General features: G+C 28.5%; 1 protein-coding gene across 3 annotated transcripts in view; it reads left to right on the top strand.

Moving 5' to 3' along the window:
* LOC126737161 (SH2 domain-containing protein 4A-like) overlaps positions 1-22,692 on the top strand; it is a 61,985-nt gene that overhangs the window by 29,150 nt on the left and 10,143 nt on the right. The window contains exons 2-5 of one of the 3 annotated variants that reach the window (XM_050441921.1): positions 3,451-3,514; positions 20,393-20,603; positions 20,664-21,230; positions 21,465-21,686. In XM_050441921.1, coding sequence (XP_050297878.1) covers positions 20,408-20,603; positions 20,664-21,230; positions 21,465-21,686 — 985 coding nt within the window. In that variant the 5' untranslated portion in view covers positions 3,451-3,514; positions 20,393-20,407. Of the gene's footprint in view, positions 1-3,450; positions 3,515-14,270; positions 14,463-20,392; positions 20,604-20,663; positions 21,231-21,464; positions 21,687-22,692 lie in introns of those variants that run through there. The other 2 variants (XM_050441923.1, XM_050441922.1) reach the window with 2 other exon arrangements.

The raw sequence follows: 22,692 nt of genomic DNA, 5'->3' as shown, positions 1-22,692 counted from the left end.
GACGACCACCTTGATTTTCACAAAAAATGCAAAAATAAAAATGCTTTTTTTATAAAAACTAAGTAAGAAGGGTCTTCTTTTACCTTACATCGAAAAACATAATAGTTAAAGATAAAGCATGATGATCTACTTACTATTTATTAATGAGTATACCACTAGAAAATCACTAAAATCTTAGGTACACGTGCAACTGGCAAATTTATAACGTCTGACTGTTTTAAGCAGAGATTGCGCGGGAAATTTAAAAATCTCTATTACGGATGGTCGAGTTCGGTTCTTATTTTTTATTGTTTTATACATAAATGGTCGAAAATAGGCACTGCTCGGCTAACTGGCGCATTCGAGAAAATTTCGTTATTTACCAATTGTCTATTTTTTTTTTAAAATACCTTTAAGTGAAATTTCGAACATGCACAAATGCTTTAAGGTGTTCTAAATTCTCCATAATTTATTTGATTTTTTAAATTTATGATTTATGCCTATAGAGTATTTCGTCAAACATTTCTTGCTCTTTAAAGCTCTAAAAAAAATTCTTAAGTATTGATAGTTTACGAGATATCGGTAGAAAACGAAATAACTAAGTTTTTTAGTTATTATAACTTGCATTTTTCAATACTTTTCTAGTACAATATTTTAGAACGATTGAATGAGCTATCGACGATTACATTTATTTTGACTTTTTTTTGACTTATTGACTAGACTATTTTGCCTGAATTTGTGCATTAAAATTTCTCGAAAGTCTAGAGACAGATGACGAAAATTGCTTTACTATTTTAGATAATAGACTACTTTATCAAAGTGCTAGATGGTATTAGGAGTGCCGTGAGTTTTTAATTATGGAAAGCTACTAATATGTATTTAAGAACATGAATACAAAAAATAATGCTAAATCATTATACCAATTTAAATATGCCTATTTTTAAGGTATATCTACTACAGTTGCAATATTCTGTTTCCTAAAAGGTTTTTATAAATATATATATAAAGATATAATTTTCAAGCAAAATTGTATCTTTACTGAATTTAGAATGAGTTTCACTTGATTCACATTTAGTACCAAATAACATTAAAATATTGATTTTGACGACCATTTTCAGATTTGAAAGACACATTTATTGTATATTTAAAAAGGTATTATTTATAATATGAAAACTATTTGAATTTCTAATTTCATTTACCATCGTCCATTTTCGCTCAAAAATTAAAATGCACAAATTGTACAGAAAATAACGAACCAAAAATTACAAAAACGTAAAATCTAAATAAAATCTGTTACTTAATACTTTACCTCACTTATACAACTTTATGCAAAAAAACTTATTACTGTTTATTTACTAAAAAAAATGTTTGGATCTAATTTGACAGAAATTTGATTAAAATATATGCATATTTCCAGCATATTTATGATATTTTTTCACATTATAAATAGCACTATTTTATATTTTAGTCGTGAATCACTGCGTAATATTCGCAGAAGATACTCGATTGAACCTTCATTTCGATGTTTCTATAATACTATATTTTTTTTATAATAACGTTAAGGTCATTGTTATAAAAAAATAAACATTTAGCGGCATAATGTAAATAAATTATGCAGGTAAAATGAACCCTTGGAACTTTATTCCATGATGAAATTATTAATGTAATTAGTGGTAAAAGTCCGACGAGTTAAGTAATAATTAACTTATTCATCGAATAACGAGAAATGACCGTATAGTGAAATGCCTTCACTAATTTGTAAACAATTCAGTGTGGAAAATGGTAATTGCTGCAATTTTATTTTAATTATTATTGAACTACTTATTTACTAACAGTTCATTCTTTATGTATGCACCGTTAAATTTGGTTGTGTTGGTGATACTATACAGGGTATCCCAGTGCAAAAAACACAATATATTTTATAAATATTCTGAAATATCTGTGAGCATTTCAAGACTATTTAGGGAATGGTTTACGTCAGTAATGTGACATTCACTTAATGTCAAGTTCCCTTTTATATATTAAGAAAGTATTAAAATCTGGATATACTTCTCCGCAATGGTCTTATAGAGTATACAAAAATCGACTTCATTATTATTGGCAGTGGGTGCAATGACCTTAGTGTTGTTAAAGGTATTTTAATTTTTTATCAAATAAAGTAAACCAAAGGAATAAAAAAACAGAACAAATAAAAAACGAAAATGATTTATACAAAATTTTATTTAGCGACATTTGTGTAATATAAGTAAATTACATACGTATTTACCTTAGATACATAAATATTGTAATTGTAGGGTAAAGGGCAAATCTCATCACTTTTGCTCTTCTTCTTTAATTGTTAAGCTTAAGACAGTGGATAGAACAGTTATTAGGTTGTCACAATTATCTATATAAGGTATTTTAAACATTTTTCACAAAAAATACAAAAAGATTTCAAATAATTTAAAATTTTACATTATACACTTAAACAACAATAAAGCTTCTTTAAATTTCCATTAGCCTACCTAATAATATAATATTAGATGATTTTTTTAGATTACTTTCAATGGAATTTAGTTACAATGCAATGGCGTATTGTGTTTCAACCCACGTATTCATTGAAAGTAACAATGTGCATTATTTTGTTATAAAAGCAATCTTTTTATCGATTTTATCATGGTTATTTGAAGTAACTTTCATTTTGGTGCTGCATGGCTCCTTTTCAAGGTACAAATAGCCAAGATTTGCTTGATTTTGAATAAAAAAATATCAATTTACTTTCCGAACGAGGTGCAAATGAGCTTTCTTTTTCAAGTAATTTTCAAATTACGTTATCTGGGTGTCATTATCTCTCAATTTTCTAATTAAAGCTTTTTTAATCGTTGAATTTGCTAGAGAAAGTAACCACCCATAATCCATAATTATTATCAATATTTACTTAACTGTATAAAAGGAGTGTTAAACATCCGTTTTGCATTATTATTAATTAGAATGCATCAATTCATGTGGAACCTGCGCTAGGGGCAGTCTTTTTTAGTAAATTTCTTTAAACTAGAAGCTTTAGGCAGTTAATTTTACTTTCATTCAATTATTGGATCTCCTGTATTTTCCACGTTATCCCAAACTTAATTTTTTAAATTATTAAAGTTCATAGGACCTAATGATGATTTACTTCTCTTTATAGCAAATACATAACTTAAAATTTAATGAAACATATGTATTTATAATTAATTATTTAGGTATTTTATAAAAGAAGGTAAAAGTGTAGATAAATAAGAAAATAACAAACAGATAATATAAAAAAATGATTAAATAGCGTCATCTTCAAAGAATTTTTAACTAAGCTCATTAAATTACAACTAGCATACAAAATAACTAATAAAAAAAATAGTTCTGGATTATTTTAAAACTAATAAGTAATATAATATAAAATTTCTATAGAAAATTAAATTAGACTGAGACTATTTGGAAATTTACCGTCTTTATTTTCAGGACAACATATAACTTCTTTTGGTTCAGTGACCAGTTTCAGTGACAAGTCCTGAAGAATACCATAGTAAGTGATGAAATTGTTTTTTTTTTCTTAATTTTATAAAACGTTTTTAACACAATATAGACATTAGGAAGTTTTTTTATTGCTTTTTCACGTCTATCACCTTTATTTTTAAATTTAAAATAACAGGCATAACTTAAATGGCTATGATTTACTTTTGTTTTCAAGTTATTCTTTTAGCTCTTATTTCAAAATTAACCGGGACTATTTTATATATTAAATAAGAATAATTAATTGCGCTTTAGAATTACTTGTGGAAGATTTAGGGATTACTTAGTTACGTATATCCTATTTTGGTTTCTTCCAGAAACTTAAACAATTGTATAAAATTTAATTTTAATAACCTGAAAGAAATTGTGCTCGGATTTTTTTGTACTCCTCGGTAATACTGTTAGAAACTAATGAACTTACATCTTCTTTAGCTGCAAATGTTATAAAGCTGCAAAAATCTAATCAGATGCTAACGTTAATTTCAGCTACTACCTAGTCATAGCAAAACTCAATATAAAGGTGAAAAAGATAACACAGCGTCATAAGAACTATATAAGTTCAATACTCCTTAATCAAATCCTGAAATCCGTAGCCTAGTAAAGAACTTGAACTTGAGTATGAGATATTTAAATAAATTAAATAAAGTCAGTGCAGATGAAAATTAGAAGCAAATCAAACAGGGTTAGATGAATAAGGATGCACCCTATCAACGCTGCTATTTAACCTCTAGAGAGAAGTTATTATAACTATTGCTTTATTTAACCTCGATAGCGAGCGAAACCCTATAGGGGGTTGTCGGGTGAAAGTTGAAATGAGTTTGCGGGAATTATAAATGGAGAAGTAATTAATAATTATGGGTATGCTGATGATACCGTCATGTTAACAAGCAATCTTTAAGATACATCTGTAAGAAGAAATAAATAATCGGTATAATGAATGTATTTAAAACTTAAAGCAAGCCAAGTTACAATAAGATTTTAACCATGTGAATCTGACAGTGGCAAATATCACGATAGGGAATGTGCCGACATATAAATATCTAGGAACTTGGATAAAATAATGGGGTGACCAGACAAGAGAACTAAGAACGAGGATAGAGATCAACATTTATAAAAATTAAAAAGTTATTTATAAGCTATGGTATTGACATGAAACTTAGGACAGAAAAATAGAAATAGAAACTTAGAGGACATTGCGCTAATTAATTTTTTTCCACGATTTTATATAAAGTTAAAACATGGATCTTAAAAAACCCACATGGACAAACTACAAGCCTTAAAAATCCGGTGCTACTGTAGATTGTGCCGTATTCTCAGGTCTGATAAAATTACTAATGCTAAAGTACTGAACTGGATGCAGAAAGTAAGTGCGAAATCATAAAACACATTTATAAAAAAATAACGCTTGAATATCTGTGTCATACAACGAGAGAATGAGATAGAAAGACACACTTCTCCAAATGATCTCCAGGAAAAGATATAAAATATTAAAATGGTGGGAAAAATAAATGCGTGGAAATTTTTTTATCAAGAAAATAAGATGATTTTTTGAGGCCTTAGAAAATTATTACAATGTTCATGAAATTTTCAATCAAGCGAAAAGTTTAACATACATATGAACCATTATAACTTATTTATGTACCATGAATAATACACTTTATGTGTTTGTAATGGCATATAGAATTGCTTGTAATCGTGAAAGTACCGGGTTAACTTTTAACCTTTTTGCACTATACTGCTGAGCTTACCTTGGTATCAAACTGGTAGCTTTGGCAAGATGCTATAAAATGCCTATAAATTATTATATACCATGGCTTTATATAGTTATTAGAGTTTACCTTATAAGAACATTCTGAATATTGATCATAAAGCAGGCGTACCTATTTATATTTGGTAGACTTTTCTGTTTATTTCTAGGTATCACTAAGAGTGTTTTTATATATCTTATCATTTTGATATTTTAGATGACTATGCTAATCTTGTATAATTGTTTATCACGAAAATATTGCTTCATCACGTTCTTATTTCAAAATTATCATGTGGATTATTTTAAAAAAATATGTCTTTTTGTGTACTTTTCTTATTAAATAAATAAATAATTTAATAAAAAAATAAAGCGAATATTTTCGAAAATATTTAATTTACTAGGGGTTCATTACTTCTCTATTAACTCATAAAAAAGTTGTCAATTTTTCTTTTAACTAGAAACACAAATACTGCATTCTTTACCACAGTACCAACAGTCTTCAGTACGTATAGTATACATAAAACATCTGCACTTGCCCGAAGGTACGTCTGTCCTTGGAGATAGTGCGATGCAAGTGTATATATATAATTTACTTTTAAGTAAGTAAACATTTTCTCCTTTTGTTCCATGTACTTATACAAATACATAAAACGGGCATGGAATGTGATCAATTTGCATTTTATTTATCGTATATACATATATATCTTATACATACTAGTTGTGTATAAAGTATGTAGAAAAAAACATTGAGAAGAACTCACAGGAAGCCTTATTTAATGTAAATTACGCACTCCAATCTATTGTATGTAATATATAATTAATGCCTGATTACCATAAGACCAGTGTTAATTACCATAGCAATATTTCCATGTAACTGTTTTTATTGATTTTAACGGAAATCTTTCAGAGGTTTCGAGACTTTACGGTAAAATTTTGCGATGATACCTAGATGGATTTTAATATTTATAAATATTTTTTAAGCGACATAATATGGTGTATTTATGCGGGGTGTCATCTTGTTTCTAATTATTTATTTAATTATAAAAATTTTAAAAGGAAATAAAAGACCAAGAAAGTTGAAGTAGAAAAACAATAAATTAATAAGAAAAATGTTAAGGAAAGACAATTTAGGTCATGGATTACAAATAATATTAAATTTCTTATGAAGGAAAAGAATAAGGCTTAGTGTAAATATATGAAAACTCAACCACATTTAATACTGTAGGAAACTTAGGATTTACACGAAACATGCTCGAGAAAAAATCACAAATTTTAAATTAATGTTTCACAAATATGGAATTGAATTTTGGAATGATGCAAATAGCTTAAATCTTAATTGTAAAAAGAGTTCCAAATTACCTGATTCAGCAGCAACAGCTCTCAATGATTTCGTCGAAATCCTAATGATTTTTTTTTCGATTTTTTAACGAAAAAATAGTATTTATTAAAAAAAAACTACATTCAAATATAAAGCCTCACAATCTTTCTTAAATTTTTCACTCATATATCAATCAACTTTTATAATTAAAATAATAGAAACCATAGGGGAGGAGCCACTCATAAGAGGACTTACTTATTTGCTCATATATTTTAAAACCATTATTAAATAATGTAAATAGTTACATATTACACAAATTTTTCTCACAATCTGGAAAAGACCGTCTAAAGTTAATGATCCCAAAGACTTTAAGGACCTTAGGCTTAGTGTACTACCACTGGTGTCCAAAATTTTAGGAAGATTTATTCATCAACAAATTCGTCATTTTGTTAACTAGGTAGTACAATATAATTATTAGTGTCAATCGGGTTTTAAGGAAGAATTTCAGTACCACTACGGGTCTAGTCCACCTTCTCAATAAATGTAAAACGATTTAAAAGAAAAGAGAAAAAACATTTTCTTGGGCTGGTAGGTTTCGATACTCGAGCTTTCGATACACTCGACACCGAACTGTTTCTAAAACCACATTATTTTGGTTTTTAGTAATGACAGGCAGTAAAATTTTTTAGGTCATATCTTAATAACAGACAGCATTGTGTGGTAATAGATAAAAAGTGTAAATCCAGAAGATCAAATTATAATTCTGTCTCAACCAGTGTTGCTAAAGGTTCTATTTATTGTGAGGCCATTTCAATTTTTTTTATATGTTTATTTGCACGGTAAACTTTCCTGTAATAGAGGGGCAATCTAGAAAAGAGATCTAGAAAATATACCGACCGTAATCTGAGGAAAACGTAAAGAAGAGAAACAGAAAGAGTAAAGAAAAAGTATGAAGAAAATAGTTAATAGAATGAAACAAGAAAGCTAAAAAAGAAGACTGAAAAAAAATTTTTTAATTTAATAGGCTGAGCTATTAAAGCTTAGTTCCAAAATAGATATTCTTCGTATTATTAAGGAATGAAGGATAACCTCATTTTAAAAAGAGATTTTTAAAAATGAGGTTTTTTAAAAACGATTTTTTATTAAAATTTTTAAATATTTAAAAAGTTTTTATGATTACTTTTGTTTCAATTTATGAGTCTAATTTTATTAGTAAATTCAATTTTTTCCCATTTATTGGTATGATTTAATTTAGCTTTCAAATATCTAATTTTCCAATAACCGAGGAAAACTATATCCACCCAATTTTTTGTGTAAATGAATTTCTGTTATAAATATTCTATTTTTACTTAAGCCATTCATATAATTTTAAGTTTTAAATTATGAGATAATTTTAATAGTTAATTTAAAAAAAATTTTTTGTTTATTTCTAAAATGGCCAATTGTTTTTCCATAATTAATTTTCCAGAAATGGAAAAAAGAAGTTTCTTTTAAAAAAATGTTTTTTTTATGAATAAGATTTTTCTTTAGATATATTTTTTTCTAGTGCAAGATATCAAGGAAAATCTTTTAAAAAATGCAGTTAAATGATTTTTATTAAAGTCCTTACTTACAAATCATATATTTTTATTTTCAATTTTATTACTTTAACTTATTTTAATTCTTTAGTTTTTTTATTAATATTTTATTTTATTTTTTTTTTATTACGGTATATCTCTATCTTCAAATTCAATTTTTTCGAAATCAAGGAATACTTTTTCCAAAAACTTAATTCGATTATTTTAATATTCATTTAAATATTATTAATTGAGGAGTTTTTTTGATGACAAATTTAATCCATTTACAATATACATTAAAAGTATCTTCTTTGTTTTGAATAGGAAAAAATATTGAAAAAATTTAACTCAAATCGCAACTTTTACGAGGATTTTTTTAAAAATATTAACAAAAATTTGCCTATTGAAAAATCCGGCAGCTGGGGACCACATGTTAGGCGGAAGTGGAGGTCAGCTTATTTGTTTCAATCAGAACACCATAAGATAATTTCTCTTCGGATTAAAACTTCTTAATTTTATAGGCTTCCAAATTGCTCAAAAATTCTGTACTTAAAAAATAACAGTTGACATCTATTTTCAGTTAACTTTAAGTTCCAGAATTTTCAAAGCGTTTTCTAGAAGACCACCCTGTATAAAAGCTGACTGGAATATCACCTACATCAAAGAAATTCCTAACGAGTGTACTTTCTTTAACCAACTAGTGTGTAATATTTATGCATCCGGATGCGATAAGAATAGTAAACATGTTAAAATGCAAATGGCATCGCAAGTGATTGCTTAACCACTTTAAACGATTTTAGTGCACTTTATACTTATTACGGGGCGTTGGTTTTCGTGTTGCGCAAACGAGAATTCTCACAAGTTTAATGTAAAATGATACGTCAAAAGTTATTGTCCACATCGCATCTATTGTTTCCGGCAACGATAAATTAGTTAGTTCTGTTGCACGTCTTGGGTATTCTTGGAAACGATTTGTAGACGATAAACTTGATGCATGCCGACATTAAATCTTGACCTTTTATGCAGTCCGTCTGAAGATTACCATTGAAGCGAGCTCCATAAAAGTACTTGTTTTGTGAGAGAATTACAAAAATAATTATTTTTATGGGCATATAATGCTATTTTCTTTTTTCAAGTGATTCATTTTTTCAAAAAAAAAAACTCGTTTTAGTGAAGGAAATTCACTGCTAATTAAATTATAAATTGGACAGTTGAATTCGAGAAGAAGTGGAGGAGAAGGAAGGCAATAACGATGGCTTCACTGAAATAACCTCTTCTGCCACTGAAGAAACAACTTCATCTAATATTAAACTTTCCTTAAGTTTGTATTTTAAACATACTTCCACGATAACTACTTCAAACCCAATTACTTACGAGGAAAATACTTTTGATGGCGAAGCTTCTTCTACTATAAAAAATTACCTAATAATATTTTTTTAACGAAAAATACAACTGTAGAGCCATCTACATCTAACATTAAGCTTGGATTAAATGTATCAAATATACTTCCACCATAACTTCTATAAACCCAAGATAATCTCCAGCTCCACTGGAGAAGGCTTTTCTAACTATAATTTCATATCTAAGAACATTTTTACATATAAAAATACTACTGAAGAACTACTTACACTTAATATTTAATTTGAATGTGAAACCACTATAACTACTTCAAAGACAATTTAAGAAAAAGTAGAGAAGGAAAAAGATCAGATGAAACTAACTATAGTTTCTTGCCTAAAAGAACTCTCAAAGAAAAGAACTACTTAAGAACCAGCTGTAATAACCGTTAAACTCGGTTACATTTCGTCTGTATACTGGAGTGGTAAAAATTACATTAAAATTTGAAAGACCCTGATAAAAGATGAAGAAATTAAAATAATAGCAATATCGTGCGCGATAATCTAAGGAGCGAAGCAACAAATAAACACAGAAACAAAAATATTAATTATAAAAGTTGTCATCTATTTCTTCTTTCTTTTTCGTTAATTGAGTCAAGTCTATAACTTCGAAACCGATATATTCTTTTTCTGTTTTTTCTACAGTAGCTTCTAACATTCTCGAATGATCTTCTTCATTTAGTAAATTATAATTATGGGCAATATAAGTTAGTTTTTCTTAGTTTTTACAGTTAAGTACAAAAGCTTATTACGGTTGCGGCTGTTGACAATGGTAAATTTAAAATGTCTTAACTTGTACAACTTACTTACTTACCTTAGAACTGGAGCAAATTCCTGCCCACCAACCAGACCTACATTTTTTGCTAGAAATGACGAATTACTTAGTAAAAATATTACCACCTCTAATTTTGTACTGTGCAATTACTTCCATATTAAGATACAATATCTCGGTTAAACTTGACGTGGTGTCATTGTTACTATAACAGAAATATGCCAGAAAAACTTATACCAGAAACATGTCTTACAGGCTATTTGCTTTTTTTAAGAATTTTTACTAGATTTCCAAGTATTTTGACACATTTTAGCAAAAGTTAGAATTGTTTAGTACCATATCTTTTAAAGGAATTTTACGATATTTACATGAATAGTTGTTTTTATCCTTAAGATCATAGTATCTTCAAAATCAGTCTTCGGCTTAACTATATTATCGCAACTGCCACATAAACATCATGGATTTCGGGAAAAGGCTATTTTAAAAAATATTTAGAATCAGCAGTTTAAAAGATAAATATTAGGAAGAGTAAAGAAAAAGTAAGAAGAAAACGACAGTTAAGAGAATGAAAAATAGAAAATAATTATAAAAATTAATATGATAAACTACTGCTGAAGAACTAGTTCCATTTAACAATAAATTTGTACAAAATAAATTTGTAAAAATTTATACCAAACAAAATTCCACCAAAAATACTTTAAAGACAATTGAGAAAAAGTGAAACAATCTCACCTAATGCAAGATCATTTAATGTATTTTTTCTAACTTCAGTTTCTTATCTAAGGAAACTTTCACAGAACTACATAACCGATAGACTCACATTAGGTCTGTATACTGGACAAATATGCACGCCGATTTTTAACCCAATTAAAGAGGAGAAGAAATTACTGAGGAGACTTCTTCTAAGTTTAATTTTCTACATAAGAACACTAAACATTTTTGCCAAGAATTTTATTACAGGAAAATACTACTGAAGAAAAATCTAATATTAAGTTTGGATAAGGTTTGTATACTAAGCATACTTCTACTATAACTACTCCAAGCCTATTTAAGGGTAAGAGATGGAAGATAATCGCCATTACTCTACTGGAGAAGGCAATAGTTTCTTACCTTCAGTTTCTATAGATAACTATAGTTTCTTACTTAAGAAAACCTAAAAATACTATGAATTGGTGACCTAAGAAGACAAGAAACACCACTTAGCCAACGTATTTGGTCTCTACCACATCTAATTTTCCTATTGCCGCCTAAATCATTTTACAATTTTATTTTTCTTATGTAGTAGGTTTCTATACATAATAGAAAAAAAATTATTTTACTTCATATCTGAAATGAATTATTTTGGTTGAAATGTAAAAATATTTTTTTTTATTATTTATTCATCTCTAACGCATTTTATTTCTCTACTACTGATGCTTAAATCAGTTCAAAATTCTATTTTTCTCTTATTTTTAGTTTAACAACATCAAAAATTTACTTCTTGAGATAACTTACCTCCTTCAATTTACTGTATACTTTCTTTCCAGTTCTTGTATCTTTCAGGTTCCTACTTATAGGGTCTAAAATGGGTTATAGGAAAATGGAGAAAATTGGTGTATTTTTTTATTTATCGCATTTAATTTTTCTAATACTGCCTAAATAATTTAAAAAAAATTAAATTATCTTTAAATATTCTGATGCAATAATTTTGATTTTTATTGTCATATGGGCGCAAAAAAAATTATCTTAAGAGACAAAAATTCAGATAATTTTTAATGAAAAGCCTTCTAGTACAGAATACTTTCATCCTGTTTTATAGTATATCTTCAGAACTTCACAAGATAGAACTTAACTAGTGATCTAAAAATCGTTGTAAAATCATCATTTTGAATCAACTCAAATCAAGTATTAATTATTTTGCTTGGAAACAATCAAGGAAATGTAATAAAAAGCTATAAAATATCATTTACACCTACCAAATGTGCATGTTATAAGGTGTGGCTATTGCCTTATGGGTACCTATACAAACACGATTTAAAAGCCGAATAATTTCTCATTTCCTTTACATTATAGGAAGTTTAAATTTAGCCTGTTGTTTTATATATTTCACTTTGACATTTATTAATAAGTATGTCAATAAAGTGAAGAATGATCATTGTCGCAATAATATCAGTATACCACATAGACCTATACTGGAATAGTAGATATACATTAACAGAAGCGTAAAAAATTAAATGACAACTTTCTGTCCAACCCATTAAACCTGTAAGAAAATATTGTAAAAAATTACTGTTTTTCAATATAGCACTCCTGTACTAATATGTAAGTCGTTTCCTATTGCAATTCGCCTTTCTGATTAATTATTAATGAATTGGCAATTAGCACAATTTGAAATTAATCTATTGTATAAAGTTACAATATCGGAATTCGCTTAGAAATATTATTAAGTGAAGAGGTAAATCGTGGGGAACTGTAATCTTTGCGGATTCACTAACCATCACTCAAGGATGGTTGCGTATCATATTAAATAAAAGTAAGTATTTGATTTAGTTTGTTAATATTATTGTACCAAGGTTGATTTCGATTTCTTTCGTTATCTGATGATGGTTTTGTTAATTATGTTGGTAAAAGCTGACAGGACGTCGTAAATGTTTGTGCAAATTATTATAGAACAATATAATAACAAAAACTAGTTATAAAACTTTTAATTTTTTCCTAATAATCTAATAATTACATAGCATAATTATATGGATTGATCTTAAGCGCAGCAATAGGAGAAAGTAAACTGACTTCTGTACCCTTTTTGCAATAATATTGGTACTGGTAAACTTAATTACATTAGTTTTCGTAATTGAATTTGGCAAAATTATTAGTTTCTCTTCAGAATAGACCACCAAATGAGAAATCTTGTTAGATGAAAGTATATAAAGTTCATAAAGTCGATTTAAAAATTAAATTATTAGCTGTATAGTAAAATTAAATCACTAATTTTACTATACAATTCAAAGTGTTTAATTAGTTTAAAGTATATTTTGTTGATGATTAAAACGCTAAAATGTTTAAATTTAAGCGGCTAATAACGTAAAAAGTAATTGAACTCTGATTTGAAAATTTTGTTTTTGTTATTAATTATTTAAATAAGAAAATTTACGATAACGAGTTATGGCTATTTTAGACGTGCAGTAAAGAGGTTAGTCAATGCTTTACATGCAAAACTACAATATGAGCAAAAAATGCAGTTTACTAACTCAGTTTTCCAAAAATTATTATTCATTAAAATTCCTATTCAATTAGTCATTCACCGCTATAAATCATATACATAATATTTTTATGAATAAACAGTTAAAGTTCAATTAAGCAATATACAAAGGTTAACAAAACAAAGCATAACAATTGCAAACAAAAATACCTGTAGAGGGCAAAGCTCCAAAGTTCCTATAAATAATGGTAATGGTTTTAAAAATATTGAAAGTTGGTGTGTTTTTATTAACGTAGGCGTGATATTTGTAATAAATATTGTTTGTTATATACATATACCTTAATATTTTGGTAGCTATGGAATATTACTACTACCCCTAAAGGGTTATTATAATTTAACTGAAAGAACGCATAAAATACTTTCCACAGAAAATAATTTTTGCATTTTTTTAATTTTATATACAAATAAAGCTTATTATACATTTCGTAATATTATTTTTGTTTTCTTAAAAGCAATTTACATACATACTATCTCTACATCTGAATCAAAAGCCATAGCATGAATTGATTTTTAATTCCCCAGTAATTTACATTCTACTCATGTTTATTGATAAAAATCAATAAACCAATCAATAACCGAGCACATTTTATGGCAACCTTGGTTCACTTCATTGTTAATGAAAAATTATAAAAATTAATAAATTACTAATGCGAATTTAGATTAATAAAATTCGCAATTCGTCTGAGTAGATCACGAGAATTTGCTGTGTGGGTACGTTTGTTTTTTTGCGCCATATACGCCAGTCATTTGATTGGTGTAATAAACGTTTATTGTTTACGAGATGCTTAGGATTAATGCGCCATATTTTTAAATGGACCAAGTTTTAAATGTTTGTGACGCGTTGTATAGGTCACATGTCACATGTGTAGGTGAAGTGATAAACAAATTGTAAACTGTTATAATTCAGCCAGAAGATTTAAATTTTATCCTTGTGTAAGTAATATAATAATAATAATAATAATAATAATAATAATAATAATAATAATATTAATAATAATAAAGGTCTTTTTTTATTTAGGAAAAAAAATACAATTACAAAGTTAATAGTTTAAAGGCGAGATTCAGCGCACAAAGATTCAGATATCTAAATGCCTGTTCTCCCATCTAACCTAATTATCTATACTATACTAGATTTTAAAATAGGAATAATATAACCGCTATAAATTATAAAGAGTATATCAACCAGCAACAAAAAAAGAGAATATCTGACAGCATATAGGCCTACACAAGAAAAAAGAAACAAATTCGACCCCACAAACAAAACACATCACAAAGCAAAAGATACAGTGTGTTATATGTATGTATATCATAATATATAGTCTATTGCATTAATTCTTTTTGTTATCATCATCGAAATAGAGAAAAGAAAGTAAAAAAAACGAAACAACCACTAAATTATGCTTTATTGTTCTTGCAGTAATTTCTTAAAAATGTATTTTTTTAAAGAATATAAGCTAAAAATGTTTTCGGTATTAGTTTGGCAGCTATTCATAATTTTTGAAATTTGATAAAAAAATGATGAAATGAAGTTGCGTGAAAAATCCTTCTGTTGTGCATAGTCAACCACCTGATTTCCCTAAGCTTGTGTTTTATTTATCGTTACCATATGTACCGATAAATTCACCCAATCACACTCATACTCAGTTTAACAATTTTAAATATTTACTATAAAAGAAATCAAAATAACAAAGAAAAGTCGTTTTCAAGCTTTTATTATATTCTAAAAAATGATACAAAAAATCATATAATTTAATTTCTAGTTTTACACAGGTTTGACTACTTTAAATTAATTTAATAATTACCAAAAGTTCGCAACGACATCGTGCCAAAAGTATGCTAACGATACTGTTATAATTGCATTAATGATGTAGAGTGCTTAACCTATCTTTCGAAGTAAAAAATTATATCAAATCCGAGAAAATTTAATGAACCTGTTGATATTATTTGTATCAACGGGGAGATATCCTCCGTTAACGCCACCGTAAACACGTTTTCTAAGAAGGACTAACCAGATATTTGAAATTCATCGACGCTCTTTAGACGCTTTTTAGCATCTTCTATGACATATCATTGTCATTGAGCCTAGTATGTTTGTTGTTCTGGAGATTTATCTGAAATATCGTTACATTCAGCCTTTGGAATTTCATGAGACTTTTAGTCCAAGTAAGGCCAAACACTACATCATCACACTGACCCTGGATTATGCTTCGGCCTCTCAAATATCTCTGGCTATTAATTAAATTCCTCGGCATTTCGGTGATGTTCTTTTCTAAAATTGTCCTGTTTCAGACATTGCAGCCGCTTTGATATTTATATATTCCTATTTATCCTTCAGGGCTTTTAAACTAAAAGAACATTTAATTACATCTGCACGAAAATCGAATAAACTCTCGTATCATTCGTCAAATTTGGATCAGTTTTGCACAGTCTCTATTTAAATAAACTAAAAATAAAGACAGAAGCAAAGAGCACAAGACTTTAGGCGTCATAGATCGAATGAATATATGAGTCGATGATTAATGCCACGACACTTAATCAGATTCAGAAGAATATGACACTTAAGGTAGAAGATTGAGGAAGTTTGTAAATCGTTTTCCATTTTAATCAGTAACAAAATTATAACTTCAACTAAAATAATTTGGAAAACAAAAAGTAGAGTAACATCTTTAAAAATTCAAACTATTTCTTCTCTTATCTCAAAACATTTAAATTTGTTTTCGAATTGACTTATTTGCCTTTACTTTAAACTATTTTAATAATTACTAACTTTGCATAAGGTAGTCACAAAAGTATTCTGATAATAAGTTGCTCTAAAGTCTATAATATATTTGTCTTAAAAATAATATATTAGATTGTATCAGTATATTTGTACTAAAAGTAGTTGTCCAAAGCCTTTTCCTTTTGTTAGTGTGTTCCGATTTAATCTGTCTATACTGACAGGTTTTAAGGATTAAATTAACTTAATACTCAAAAATATATAGGAGTTCGCAAATACATCATACTAAGAGTATGCTGACGATACTGTTACAACTGCAAAGTTTCTGGAACTCTATAGTGACACAGCGATTCTTATTTATTTCTCAACAAAAAAATCATATCATTTATCAAAATAAAATCAATTTTGTATAGTCCTGAACTAGGCAGAGTTGAAATGTTTCTAAATGGTAGATTATATTGTTCACATCATAAAAAATAACAAATCCTTACTAAAAAAGAGTGTACCAAGTGTAGCTGGCTATGTTCTTCTAAAAAATCCTTAAAATTCGATATGCAGTCAGTCCAATGACTGCATATCGAATTGGCTAAATTAAACCAATTTAGATATTTTCATCTCATCTTAATAAAACAAAGGAAAATTTAAATAAGTAATTCAGTAAACCTTAAGCGTAAATCCTTGTTAGAAACTATATCAATGTTTTTTTATTTACTATGAAATCAATGCCACGGCACTCATCACAATCACTCTTAGATTTGACAAGTGATGCATATTGTAGGCGTAGAAGAAACTGGTGTGAGCTTACGAGAACTTGCATATAGCTTAATGTTATATGGTGTATTACCTAAAACTCAGCATTTGAAGAATTGTTATATTACTTAAATGTTGAATCTAAATTTGCTTCATATGCCATGATGAGTTTATATAAGACACACAGTAGATTATCTCCAGCTGTTATTAAACCATCGATCTAAATATGATATTTTACCAGTTTAATACTATATATTATAATGCTCAGTGCATAGTTCTACTATAAAGCATAAAATAATAAAAAACATTTTCTATCAAACCTTAAGATTTAGATAAAGGAAATGATTAATATATTATTGTTTTCAAAGTTGAGTCGTTTATTTTAACTACTTGTAGGACTCGTCAAAAGAGGTTGATATGTCAAAAATCACCTATATAAAAGTTACATAATAAAAAAGATATACGCAAGGCAGCTTAGAAACTTGTGAAAGGGTATCCATATAGGCTGACATGCTGCAATCCAAAAAGCACCATTGAACAATGATATCTTAAAGACACAGAATGAAAACTTTGAACAATATCTTAAGATTTTCTTAAGAATTCCAAATAGATTTTTAATGTAAGACAAAAATAAAAGCTTCTTGCTAAAAGCTACTTCAAGATCTTATACCTCCATTAGTCTCTTTGATGCAGTGGAATCTCACTCACACTCCTTAGACAAAAGCAATCCTTAATCAATAGGGAAAGAGCAGCGAACAAAACAATAGTTCTGTTCCATAGCTTTGTAACCAACATTCACCACAAGACTTGCATGTGATTTACTTTGTCGAATGCTTTCGAAAAGTCTGTATATACCACATCTACTTGCAAAGCCAGTATTGCCTCTCAAAGAAAAAATAAAATGATGTATTTTTTCTACGTTCTGTTGAGAACTTATACTGAAATGAATCAGGTGTACCTCGATTTGACAACGAAGTTACAAAGGCACAGAAAATCGTTAGAGTAAAATAGTGATCATTAAGTAAATATATGGTAAATCGCTCATGGATCAACGATATACGGTATGCAGATTACACAGTCCTTCCATGAATGTAACCCACAAATACCTCCAAAGGCTAGTTTAACTAAGGGACTTAGTTATCTGAAGACTGGTTTTCAGACGTAGAAACCAAATGTCGGATAGAAAAAGCGAGGAGCTCATCCAAGAGATGTTAGAACGTCGCTACAAACTCTTCTCGACTTTGACCTCAATCTCAGAATTCACAAAACGTATGGTTGGTACTGCTGTATGGTATGGAAGGTTTAGGTTAACACAATGAATAGAATATAGATCTATCAAATAACCTTGAAAATCCCATGAACAGCAAGAAAAACTAACGAGAAAAATTTGAAGAGGATAGGAAGAGAACACAGATTGCTGAACGCAGGAAAACATCATACCTGGCTTATTTATTAGGCAATGAAAAGTACTAATTAATGCAACTATTAATAGAAGGAAAAAGTGATGAAACAGAGGGTTTCAAAAGTGATGGAAAGAGGGTTTAGGCAGAAAGAGGATGATAGAAATAATTCACACTGTCTAGTAAAATGTGTGTTATTATATGGTTTTCAGTATGAATCTTTGGTTTGGTCAGCTGCATCAGTCTTTTAATAGTGCGTATTTCATTTGTCTGATTATTTTGTACGGAAAAATGGGTGATATTAGACTTCATGACTGAAAGAGCTGCTCAACTTAAAATATTACAAATTGAGGAAGACTTTTTAGAAATGATTTGGTCGAAGATGTTTGTGCAGTATTAAAATCTCCGGAAGTTCTCGAACATCTAAATAAAGAGTTTCCGAAAGAATTGATAGGACGCAATGGGGCCATTTCTTGGCCTTCTCGCTCCCTAGATTTAACCGCTTGCAATTTTTTTCAACTTTGATGTAGATGATCTTTGGTATATTAGCTTCTTCTGACGAATTCTACAAGGTGTTAAAATAAATTACTTAACTTGGAAAACACCCTGCATAATGAAACTAACGTTACTAATTATGAAGTTCACATTCTTAGTATAATTAATTTTGGGTTTTGACGTTCTGATCAACAAATGGCAACAGTGTTTACTGCAAGCAACTTCCAATAACGGTCAGGAAAACAAGAAGAGAGTCAAGAACCAAGTTGACTCTGCGTTTACCGACTTAGCGATGTTGCCAAATGTTGTTAAAAGTAATGAAAATACACTTGTTTTAAGAAAACTAAATGTGGAATTTTGGTAGGATTCATTTAGGCAGATTATTTCTATTAAAAAAAAACTTCATAATACAAATTTTCTTTAAATTAATTTTTTCACTGTATGCATGCATTTACATAGTTATTATATGATATAATGAATTGAAACTCATAATTAATAAAAATAAGTGCAAAAAAAATATGAGAACTACAGACAAAAAGAATATTGACATTCACATGATATTCATCTAAAAAAAAAGAATTTATTTAAAAAAATCATAGAAACATTTAAGAATGAATCACTTAATAGGTTGCTTATGTCAAACCACAAATTATCATTAACGTAATTATCATAACTACGATAATTTCTGATGATACTATATGATGCTGTACGGTATTTTTCATCGTATTTTAACATAAAGTGATACAAAAATAAGTTTCTTTGTAGTAAAATTACGTTTTATGTTTCATTTTCTTTGAAAACATGAATAGTTTTTATGAATGAGGAAAAAACGACTAGCATTAGTCATCAAATAATAATTGACCTGGATACTGTGTGATAAATTATTATCTGTAAAATTACGTTGAATCATAGGAATTTCATATTTTTTTTACAATTATACAACTTTTGCTAACGTCTTAATAAAAACAATGAAACATACTGACACCGAACTACTCATCATATTGCCTAGATAAATCTCACCACAGATGTTCTAAAGTGGTGATCTTCATCTACGCGTATACTACACAGATGGCATACAATTGATTCTCATTATTTACTTCTGCTATCTCACTTCTATTTAATTACTTTAAATGAAGCAAATATGTAAAGTAACGAGACCTCATATATTTTTTTAAACTAGTTTAGTACAGATTTATAATAACTGCGGAAGAAGTTTAGTGGTTTGACACACAATCCTAAATCGATAAGAACGTCTCAATATTTTTATTCGGGGAACTCTTTTTGGTGAGTCACGCCATATTGATTGCACTCATAAAAGTGCTATACCTTAATCCATTAATTGTTGATAATAGTAATGCGTACTTTGATAAGAAAAACGCTAAATTTAGAAAAAAGATTTGGTATGGTACTTAAGAAGGCAGGTAATTTTTTTTAATTATATGTTATCTTATTCATCACAGATATTGATAAAGTTTTTCAAGAGGGCTTTTCATTAATTTCAGGAATAAACTTCCAAGATGCTACAGCAAATTCTTCGAGATATGTACGTGGATCCGGAGATCCTGGCCGAATTAGACGAGCAGCAAAAGCAGACGTTATTTTGTAAGATGAGGGAGGAGCAAGTGAGGAGATGGAAGTCCTGGAACGATAAATTGGGAGACGATACTCCAAAGATTCAATCGACTAAAAAGAAAAGTGTTAGCTTTCTAAAAGGTAAAATTATCGCTCGTTTATCTTAAACCTCCTTTTAATAACTAATATTTTCCATTCAAGGTGATGATGGTGAACCATGGGTCTGGGTAATGGGCGAACACAAAAACGACAAAAGCATAGAAGATATCCTTAAAGAAGAAGCTCGCGAAAAAGCCCGCCAAATGGCAGAGAAAGAAGCGGAACAACTCAGGAAACAGATGGAAGCACACCTCTCTGAATACATGGACCTAACCCCAAAGATCGAAGAACTTGCCCCACCAAAACTAGATGATTACGTAGACCCTTACCAAGACGACATGGATATTTATTGTTCAGTAGAAGAAATACGTGAAAAAATGAAAACAAACCATCAAAATTATCAAAAGCCACCCATACCCAAGAAACCAAACTACCAATTGAACTCGTATCAAACCAAAAATAATAAATTTAATTTTGTGGATACCAGGGAGGTTTTACAAGAGATTTCATTAAATTCTCAGGTGTCTCAGAGGGTCGCTTTATGGGAGAAGAAAATGACTGAGCAGAGGACCACGGAGATATTTAAGTGTATTAGAAAAAAACAGGAACAAGTTGCTAAGGAGGCGGAGGAAGAAGAGAAGAAAAAGGAGCAATACTGGCAGGAACAAGGTAAGAAGTCCTTTTGACTATTTATGACATCAGTGCAGGTGAGACATGTTTATGTACTTTTAGTGTGGAATAATTTATTATTCTGCCAGAAAAATAAATATATACTTTTTTACTGAATTATACTAATATCGTATTCAGTTTTGGTCACTTTATGGTGCAAAATTATTCATTTAAAGAGAACCATACTGAGAACCATAACTCAACATTCTGATTAATATTTTTTATTTACTTTAGAACGCAAAGCCAAAGAAGCCGAACAGCAAATCAGAGAAATAGCAAGAAGGGCACGTGCAGAACATAGATTGACCTCAGATAGGGAAATAGATACTAATTATAGTACAGTTAACTCTGGAGTACCACCCAATAGGCAGGCCGTTATAGACTGGTACAAGCAGACAGAGAAACTACGGTTAACCGGTCTGGATAACTTTAGTAATGTTGAACCATGGTTTCATGGTAAGTTTAACGCTTGTTAGTTTTATCAAGAATAGGAAATTGAGTGCATTATTTTATTTACGCTTCTCTGAACAATGCAGAGTGTCGTTTTTGTTTTCAATCTAAGACGTTAGTACGCATTATTAATTTATTTTTATGTGGCTTTTATCTTAACCTGGGTTTATTGGGCATACCTACCTATGTTTTGTTGAAGTAAATATTGCAACAAGTGTTCTATGAAATTCGTTTATTATTAGGTTTTAAAAATGTTATCTGAGAAACGAATTTTATTTGACAATAATACTGATAAGCGAATGTACATGTTGTTTGACGGGATCAAATTTAATTGCGGAAACATCGTAATTTTATCGGAAAATAGAATAGATGTTAGAAATTGAGAGTTTTTCTTAAAATAGATTTATTTACATATAAAGATCTGCAACATATTTCTTTAAAATCCAAAATTAGGGCAACAAAAACAAGAAATGAGAACACACAAAAATCTTTTGAAATAATAATTTTAATTTATTATCAGAATTTGACCACCCTTATTTCAAAAAATGTAAATTCAAATACTAAACTAATAAAACTAATTCTGCTTTATTTTAATCTTAAATATGAATTGTATTTTTTCAAATTTGGACTTTAAATTTATGTGAAGAAAAGGAAAAATAGAGACTAATTAAAGGAATCTATAAGTGAATAAAAAATATAAATTTTTTAACATATTTTCATGTCAGTTGTAAAAGTTGAATATTTATTTAATTTTTTTTCGTCTAAATATATTTTTACTTACAATTAAAATATTTAGATTGATTAAAAAGTATCATATTATATTATTTAATTTTTATAGTTTGGAGCTTTTAGTTACTTTATAAATATTTTTAAAAAAATGCTTAAAAATCCAAATCTTCAAAAAATTAAGATAATAAAAAAAATTACTATTTAAATTAGAATAAAATTTATAACAAAATACTTTATGTATAAGTTTAATAAGAATTTATCTTTAATCCTAATTTCAAATAAT

The sequence above is a fragment of the Anthonomus grandis genome, chromosome 6, assembly GCF_022605725.1.
Source record: "Anthonomus grandis grandis chromosome 6, icAntGran1.3, whole genome shotgun sequence".
In the NCBI taxonomy this organism is placed as follows: Eukaryota; Metazoa; Arthropoda; class Insecta; order Coleoptera; family Curculionidae; genus Anthonomus; species Anthonomus grandis.
Note: the sequence above shows the minus strand (reverse complement) of the source record. Positions and strands in the feature narration are given on the sequence as shown.